The 9556-nt window shown below is 43.6% G+C and overlaps 1 protein-coding gene across 3 annotated transcripts in view; it reads left to right on the forward strand.

The window, feature by feature from the left end:
• Positions 1-3263, forward strand: part of PRKCQ (protein kinase C theta) — a gene marked incomplete at both ends in the record, with an annotated part of 102823 nt that extends 99560 nt beyond the window's left edge. For all 3 annotated transcript variants that reach the window (XM_079699308.1, XM_079699309.1, XM_079699310.1), the window contains 2 exons: positions 764-892; positions 3108-3263. In XM_079699308.1, the coding sequence (XP_079555434.1) occupies positions 764-892; positions 3108-3263 (285 nt within the window). The remainder of the gene's footprint in view (positions 1-763; positions 893-3107) is intronic.
• Positions 3264-9556: the final 6293 nt, after the last annotated feature.

Below are 9556 nucleotides of genomic sequence, written 5' to 3' on the forward strand. Positions count from 1 at the left end.
TCATTTTGACCTCATGGGAGAAAGTAATAGGAGAGGGGAGAGCACAAAGAGGAAATACATATGTAATGGGTCAGAGATGATTAAAGATGATTTGAATAAAGTATTAGTGTCCAGCAGGTTTGCAGGAATGAAGAGTGATTCCGGAAACTCAGATGCCTTACAAAATACAAAGCTGATTGTCAGGGGCTAGTTTATGTCACACCTGAAGTGAGCTTTTCTTTAGAGCAAGACTGTAATCCTAAGAAACCAGCTTTGAAAGAAATCAAACTTGATCGATGGACAGTAAACTAAACAACAAACACATTGGTCACTTACTTTCTGCTGTTGGGTTCTACAGACCAGGAATTAGCACACACCTCTGTGTGTGTGTGCGCACATGTATGTGCATATTGTTGTTTTAACCCACAAAACAGCCCTGTGAGGAGGATACTTCCCTCACCTTACTGATGAGGGAACTGACTCTGTAACTTGCCAGGTCCCATGAATAACAACACAGGGCAAAGCTGATTTCAGTCCAGGTCTAGATAACTCAAAACATTGCACTTCTAGAGCAAAGCCCAGACCCTGGAATATTCAATAGACTTGTTGCCGCTGGTTTGACTTGACTCGATAGTTTATGGTGGTTGGTAGAAAAAGAAGGTTCGGAAATCAGGTGGCAAAAGCCGGGCCCTTCTCTTAGTGGAGTCAAGTGCGTGCGGTCCTGCCTCCCAGGGGCCTGGTTCATCCCTTGAGAAGTAACTGCTCCGCTTCTGCTCCCTTTCAGCTCTTCGTAAGAGAACCTGAAAAGCGCCTGGGGGTAAGGGGAGACATCCGCCAGCACCCCTTGTTTCGGGAGATCAATTGGGAAGAGCTGGAAAGGAAGGAGATGGACCCTCCATTCAGGCCTAAAGTGGTAAGGAGCCTCCGGGGCCCTGTGGTCCTGCCAGCACAGTCCTCACATCACACCCAGGCTGCCGGGGCCTCGACTTCCCACCCACCCTCTGCAGTTCTTGGAAGCAAGCCTTCTTTAATCAGTCTGTCGGGCTGGCGGGGAGGGGATGTTACTCACTGGCAGAATTTAACCTGTGTGATCAAATGTATTTGTGTGAAGAACGGATCACCACGTGTACATGCCTTAGACTGAACATGTACATGTGGGGATGACCCTCAGATGCCATGTGGAGCTTTGCACAGGGTGTGTCCAGGCTTCAGGGTCACAGCCCGCATGACCCAAACCTGAGCATAAACCCTGCATCCTTTGACAGGAGTTTTGGATCCATGTTTTCTGCGATATTTATGAAAGTTTCTCTGACATTTGTCATCTGTTCATATAACTACAGACCCTAATGGTAATTGGTAGGTGTTTTTTCATTTAAGAAGTAAACTGATACTTAGAAAAAGACTGGTCTCTAAATTCCCATGTATATACCCACCAGCAAGAGTCACCAACCTCCCCGAGAAAAGGCAGAACTTCCTGGGTCACCATAAAATGAAGCAAAGATGAAATGAAAAAAGTTCTGGAGATGGATGGCCCAATACGTGAATGTGCTTCATGCCCCTAAACTGTACACTTAAAATGGTTAGATGGTCATTTTTATGTTATGTACATTTTACCACAACTTAAAGAGTAAATAATAATTTTTTAAGGAGTACAGCAAAGTGGTAGATTTGCCAGCTTTACCCATTCCTGGTGATTCTGGGAATAAGGTAGCAATGACCTGGGTAGACATGAACCATCTTCGCATGGAGGTGGCACAGGCTTGTGGATTTCAAAGCAGAGCGTTCACTCCAGAAAGTATCTTCTGTTATTAGTCGTGCCAGTGGGTAATCAGAAGCAGCACTGTGCCCCCAGGGCAGGAAGAGTTACTTGTGGTCAACATTTGTCCTAAGCTCTGGAAATGTTCCAAGGGTCCTACCAGCTGGCCTCTAGCACTCTTATTATTTGTAACAGCACCATTTCTACTACATGGGTTAATAATTTATTTATGGTATGATGAATTTTTGCCTTTTTCCAGCTCATCAGAACAATGTCATTCATGTCTCAGCTTCCATGGTAGATTACAATGGACTCAATATTTTCCACATAAAAATCAGATGTTTCAGCTATGCTTTCCCTATGGGACAATTCCCAATTCCTCCCGTAGGAAGGAATTTCCCTGACCCATGGTCTGAGTGGCTATTTGTAGGCAGAGACCACAAACCATTGGCCTCAGCAGCTCAGGGGCCCCCTTGAGGGTGGGATGGGCCTGGATCTTAATCAGGCTCACTTAAGGGTGACATTTGATTATGGTTGCTTTTAATCTTAGAAAGCTGAAGTGTACACCATACTGAACAGTATTTATAAATAGGTCTCTTTTTCTGTCATGGGCACCAGTGGACCAGGTGACCAGAAGGGAGCTCACCCCAATCTGTGTTGTCTCTGAAAGACAGTCCAAGATGTTTAATAATAAAATTAATGTGGGATTCTTTTCCCATATAGGCCATTACAGAGTATGAGTAGAGTTCTGTGTGCCATACAGTAGGTCCTTATTAGGAATCAAAAACAGAGTGGAATACATGTATATGTATGACTGATTCACTTTGCTGTACACCTGAAACTAACACAACATTGTAAATCAATTATACTCCAGTAAAAATTTTAAAAATAAAAATAAAAGAATAAAATTAATGTAGGTAGGGGAACCAATGGGAGTGAAGGATATTGATAACCAGGATATATGATTTGCAGAACTTCTCCAATCCTCCACCCCCTCTGCCCCCACCCCAACCTACCACTCCCCCCTCACTGTCCCCTGTAGACTAAAAGGACAGAGGTCAAATTGGGGCTTACCACCTTTTCAAAGGTTGCCAGTCCTGCTTCATGGAAAGTTATTTGAATGTACACATCATGGAATTCCTGTATATGAATTTAATTACACTACTGATACGCTGATGAGTCAGAATCTTAGAGATATTCAACAAAGGCCCTATACAATCATCTATCAGTATTACTTTCGTTTATTGGCAGATGCCAACATTTTCATACGCAGATTATAGCCTAGATGACAAAAGCCCTATCTTGAATGAATCATGAATTCAGTGGCTGATTTTCCTCTCTTTTTCTCCCCACCCCTTAAACTCTGGTCAAGAAATCACCGTACGACTGTAGCAATTTCGACAAAGAATTCTTGAATGAAAAGCCCCGGCTGTCCTTTGCAGACAGAGCGCTGATCAACAGCATGGACCAGAACATGTTCCGGAACTTTTCCTTCATGAATCCAGGGATGGAGAAGCTGATATCCTGAACTCGCCTCTCCAGACACACGAAGGGATTTGCCTTCTCTCTGTGAACTGGTTCAAGTGACACTTCTTGGGTTCCTTTTCAACTTGGAAAGGAAAAGAAACACTCAACGGTAAAGGCTGAGCCCTTTGAGCTCCTCACCGACTTTGCATGTGTAGCAGAAACCAGCTCTGCTTCACTAATGACAATGCCCTTTGGACTCTCCCGTCGTCTCTCACAGCCACTCTTGAAGTTAGGTCCTTCCTTCCTGTAGTTATTTACTTGAAGATGGTTCTCCGCACTGTGAAAGATTTGAAAACTTAATTCCACTCTAAGTTATGGCTCTTCACCTGGGCACCAACTGCTGATCAGTGACATACGTGTTGACTCAAGGAGCAGGGTCCAGACTTCTCAAGACTGAAACTGCACATTGCCTGGCGTAGCGCTGGCATCCACTCGGCCGCAGACAAGTAACCACTAACCCATTTTATTCTGTTCACACCTGGGCGAGTGTAAAGGGTAGGGGGTAGGGGAAGCCCTGAATAGGTTCTTATGGGAATTCTTCATAATAAACATAGCTTGTAACTTGAGATTTACAAATTCATTCATTCTGATTTAGCCATGAAATTCACAGGCAAGAGGAAAGTGGGGAGAGTTCGTGTCATCCATGTGCACTGTTTACTAGACTCCTACTCTGGTTATCTTGTCAACGTAGAAATTAAATTTAGAGTTCAATAAAGATAGAGTCATTTTACTCCTGACAATAAAACCTTTCCATCCATCCATTCTCAGTTGATTTCAGTATCAGTGGCAGTTTCTCATTACCATCCTCACATTAGAACAGGAAAAAAAAAATGAAATGCGTAATTCTTCTAGAGAAAAGATAACCCATCCCTTTATTATACCATTATCGATGATTTGATGACTCCTAAGTCTCTTGAGAGAGACATCCTTCAAGATAAAGACCCATGCATGCTATTTGCAGTGATCTTATTTAATAAGAATTCTAGCTATCCATGTTTAAAATATCTGTGCTGTGTGTATATTTTGATAAAATGTTGTGACTTAATGACAAAGAGGAGGATATGTAAAACTGGAATAAAAAAAAGAAAGAAAGATGCCTCTTCATAGTTTAATTCCCTACTTGCCCCTGCTCCCTGCCCCGAACTTGGTTCTGTTTTGGTTATCATCAAAATGTAGCTAGAATTGAGTTAATGTTTTAAATTTTGAGAATCATTAAAAATCTCCAACAGGAGAGAAACTCAGATAACCTTTAAGTTATTAGTATTATATTCCTCTTTTCCTTCCCCACAAGATTTTTTTTTCCCACTCACTTTCCAACATACTTTATTCCAGATTCCCTACACAGCCTTCAAAGGACCTGCAGGATGAGGTCTTTAGCCTCCTACTCTCAACTTTGCTCAACTGGCTTCAGTCATAGTGGTTTCCCCACCACCCTGACACAGTTCTGCCTCAGGGCCTTTGCACTTCCTGCTCCCAGTACTTGGAATGCTCTTCCCCCCACAAGATTCTTGAAAGAGTGATCTCCAACCCCCGAACTCAGCTCTGCCCTCCAACTTCTCTCCTGACACTGCTTCCCCCAAGGACGCCCTCTTGCCAGTTCATGTGGAATGTTCTAGATCCTCATCTACCCCTCTGCAGCTTTTTATAGAAGGAAAGACCCTCTCTTTGATCTCGGCCCCTCGGATGTTCTGACACAGCCCTTTGCTCTTTCATCCCCTCCACCTTTGATTACCCACCCCCGGCTGGCCCCGTTCCCTCCTTCCCCAAATCACCTCCAAGTCCCCTCTTCCCTCCTTGCTTTCACTTTTCCTTGGTTTTCTCCTCCCACGCCATGCCTTCAAGAACGTGCAGTGCAGACAATCTCAATCCTCATCCCCAGTTCTAGCCTCTCTGCCAGGCTTCACACAGTTCCGCTAACTCATCCTGTTCACTTAGGATCTTAATCTCTCTTGTAGTCCCTCATTCTATTAACAGCACCATCATGGACCTGGTCATCCAGGCTCAGAACCACAGAGTCCTTGTTGACTATCCCCTCCCCCTTTCTAACCTCCTTCTCTCTCCTACCAAATTCTTATGATTCTGCCTCTGCAACTTCTCCAAACTATATACTTATCTCTACTTTCTCTCCTGCTAATCGTGCCTGGATTATTTAATAGCTGATGAACCAGTGTCCCCATCTTAAGTCTCCTTCTCCATTTTAATTCACATATACAACATATAAACTGTAGAGTGGGAATAACTTTTCCTCTACCTCTTAGGTTCAGTACCTGAGGGCCTGTGAATTAAATTAACAAAATACCGATGAGCAAGAGAAGCATGCTTTTATCTACACATGCAACATGCATACACGTGATGAGGCACTCAAAGGAGTGGTTAGAATTTGGGCCTTAAATAGCTAACTTACCAGAGGAAAGAGAAGAAGAAGAAAAGGCTCCAAAGCAAAGAGCAAATAGGGGTTTCAGGAAACAAGAAAGTTTGTGATAATGTTTGTCCACATAGGTATGAGTGGTCTTCCTGTCTTGTTTTCTTCAGGGCCAAAAACTGCCCCCAAATGGAGATTTATGGAAGTAGGTTTACTCTTAGCCTCACTCCTGGGATCAGACCCACCCCAAAGAAGGAATTCATGGTGGTCCTTATTTCTCTTAAGTGTCTGCTTTTAGTTAGATAAAGAAAGCTCCAGGAAGGCCTCTCTCTGCATCTACTGAATCTCAAATATTTCTAGCTTAAAATAATTTTTACTATTTATGAAATGTAAAAATATTATCTTCAGAAATCAAGGTTATTATCCCACACCCTCATGTTCAAAACGCTGTGTAATCTTCCCTGGCTGAACCCCATCCAGGGCACCCCATCTTGTCCCCAGACAACCTCTCTACCATCACCTTTCATCTCTGCCTTTCACTCACCTGTGCTCCCACTGATCTGGATTTCTTAGCACTGCCCATGAACCCCCAAGTTTCCTGCCTCCAGACCTTCGGGAAGCTAGTTTTTCTGCCTCGAATGCCGCATTCCCACAAGTTCATGTCTTCCTGTCTCCCAAGATCCACTTCAAATATCAAGACTGCCATGAAACACTCCCGACTTGAGCTGATGTATCTCTCACCTTGTTAAGTTCCCATCCTATTGTATTTCTCTGTCCATTTCCCACGGCACTCACCATTTTTTCATCAAGCTCTACAAGCATCTGCTTTGCCCCTCTTTCTAGACTGTAAACCCCTGAGGGCAGAATCTCTGTCTAGTTTGTCTCTGTCCTTGCCACATTTCCTTGGTATATTCGGGCTCAACATGAGTTGTTGGGCAGGTGAGGAAGTAAATGAATGCAGTGTGTGGTGTCTGAATGGTGGCCCCTCCAAAGGTATGTCCACCTGGCACCTGCGAATATGACCTTACTTGGTAAAGGGGTCTCGGCAGACGTCATTAAGTTAAAGATCTAGAGGTGAGAGCATCCTAGATTTTACAGCTGGACCCTAAATCCAACATCGAGTGTCCTTACAAGAGACAACAGGGAGAAGAGAAGGCCAGTTGAAGATGGAGACGGAGATTGGAGTGAGGCAGCCCCAAGCCCAGGAACACCTGGGGCCACAAGAAGCTGGGAGAGGCCAGGACAGGTCCTCCCCTAGAGCCTGCAGAGGGAGCGTGGTCCTGCCTACACCTTGACTTTGAACTCTGGCCTCCAAAACTGAGAGAAAATATGTTTCTGTTGTTTTCAAGTCATCCAGCTTATGGTAATTTATGACAGCAGCCTTGGGAAGTTGATACACACTATTCTATGAAGCCAGCAGTGCGCTAGGAGAAGGCGGCAGTGAGCTTTGTGCCATCCTGCCCATCCGGCCACATGTGCAGGCGGGCCATCCCATCCCTGCCAAGCCTTCACCTCCCTCCTCCCGGGGCAAAACCTCCCACCATCGCCCAGCTTCTTGTCCACGTGAATTCCCCATCGCGGTTCTTACCCTTCTCTCCATTTTTGTCCTGTCACCTCATTTCCCTCGCCTGCTTTTTCCCTCACCAGCCTTCAATATCCTCTTTGACTGCAGAGCTCACAGTTTTTCCACACACACAGGAAGAAAGCCTCTCTCCGGCTCTTTGTGAGTTGGCAGCTGTTTCTTCCTGCCGGTGGAACATCCACACCGCGGTTTATAAACGAGTCAATATGGTTAAAGAAAATACCCAGTGACACTTGTGAAAGCGCAGGAAGGGTGACTATTCAAGGGGGACTGCAGCGATGGGTATTGCAGTAGCGGGGAGACTGCATGGGAAAGCGGGGGTTTATAGAGAAGGGACGGGGTGCGGGGTGGCAGTGAGGGGCAGGGCGGTGGAGGGAAGATTACTAAGAGGAAACAGCAGCGGGAAGGTGGATTCTGGCTGAACTGACCTATCAGGATTCTTGCTGAAGGCAAGCCAGGTGATCGGACCTCACTGGGGGATGAGGAAACCAATCAGGTGTCCAGAGTGAGGGTTCTGGTTAAACTGACTTAGCAAGATTCTTGCTAAAATTGGACAATGCAGAGACAAACACAGAAGCCCAGAAGTCACGCTTAGTTGAAAAAGAGTTCAGGAAGGCTGAGTAGAGTTTGGTCAAGGAGAGAATCTTTGACAGTATTTAGAACAAAGATCCTGGTTGCAGCATCGCGAGGGCTTTGGGATTACAGCTAGTTAAGCTTTCCTCTTGGTGCCAGAACTACTTCCACACAATCCTGAGAGCTTGTTCTCCCCCCTTGTGATAATTTCACAAGGTATATGTGTATCAAAACATCAAGTTGTATACGCAAGAGATATACAATATTTGTCAATTATACCTCAATAAAGCTGGGGCAAATTTTATTATCTGAAAAAAAGAACTCAAAATATAATTACAATAAGGTAAATAACCTCTATATATTAAACTACCTTATACATGTTTCATACGGTTGCTTATTTTGTGTGAGCGAGTTTTATTTAATGAATGAAGGAGCACATGCATCTCCTAAACTCTGCACCAGCAGGTCCCTGAGGCACCAGTGCTAGAAAGGTCGAGTCATCTTTTACTGATGGAAGATGCTAAGACCAAGAAGATGGAGTGACACCTGGGCTTACACCAGACAATATCATAATTCGAAAAGATACGTGCACCCCTATGTTCACAGCAGCCTTATTTACAATAGCCAAGACATGGAAGCAAACTAAATGTCCATTGATGGAGGAATGGATAAAGAAGATGTGGTGTATGTATATATATATATATATATATATATATATATACAATGGAATATTACTCAGCCATAGAAAGAAAAAAATAATGCTATTTCCAGTGACATGGATGGACCTAGAGATTGTCATATGGGAAAAGAATCTAAAAAAGAATGAATATATGTATATGTATAACTGATTCACTTTGCTGTACAGCAGAAACTAACACATCGTAAATCAACTATACTCCAATAAAAATTAATTTAAAAATTCATATATACGTATATAGTATATAGCAGTGTATGACGGTCTCATTTTTAAATGAGATGAAAGTATTTTACTAATTTTATATAGATTCTAATTTCCAGCTTTGACCCCTGCGCTTCACTTCTTCTCTGGGTCTTCCATCACCTTCCCCAAAAGAAAGACATGAAGGCAAGTGGCCCTGGTCTCCTGAAATAATAAAGGTAATGCTCCTGTAAGTTTCTAACCTGGAAGATGCTTAACTTCCAAACCCCTCAGTTTGCATTTGAGGAAATAGAAGCTTCTGAGGAGAAGTGGCTCCTCTGAAGTCACAGCTGGAGAGTGACTGAGGGGAAAACCCATTCCTGGGCTCCTCCTAATGGGTCTTCATGACTCAATTCATTGCTTCCTTGACAACTAAGAGCAAGTTAAGGATTCCAAATGTTCCATATCAGAGCTTTGCCCTAGAAATGGGAAGCTGAATAAAGAACCAACACCTATCAAACTCCTTTTGTGCCAGAAGGAGGTAGGTACACTCAACAACCCCATCAGCTGGGTGTTATGCTTCCACCTCACTGCCCCAATTTACAGCTCAAAGTCACACCACTAGCAATCAGCCAAGGTAGAACGTGAACCCAGGTCTTTCTGATTCCAAAGCTCCAACTTTTACCCTGACAATATGCTTTTCCCAGTTCTCTCTCTTTTGAAGCTGAACTGTACATATTCCTTCTTTTTTGTTTTCATATCTTTAATTGAAGTTTAGTTGATTTACAATGTTGTGTTAATTACTGCTGTACAGCAAAGTAATTCAGTTATACACACATTCTTTTTTTATATTCTTCTCCATTATGGTGTATCACAGGATACTGAATATAGTTCCCTGTG

Source organism: Hyperoodon ampullatus, assembly GCF_949752795.1.
Source record: "Hyperoodon ampullatus genome assembly, chromosome: 3".
Classification (NCBI taxonomy): domain Eukaryota; kingdom Metazoa; phylum Chordata; class Mammalia; order Artiodactyla; family Ziphiidae; genus Hyperoodon; species Hyperoodon ampullatus.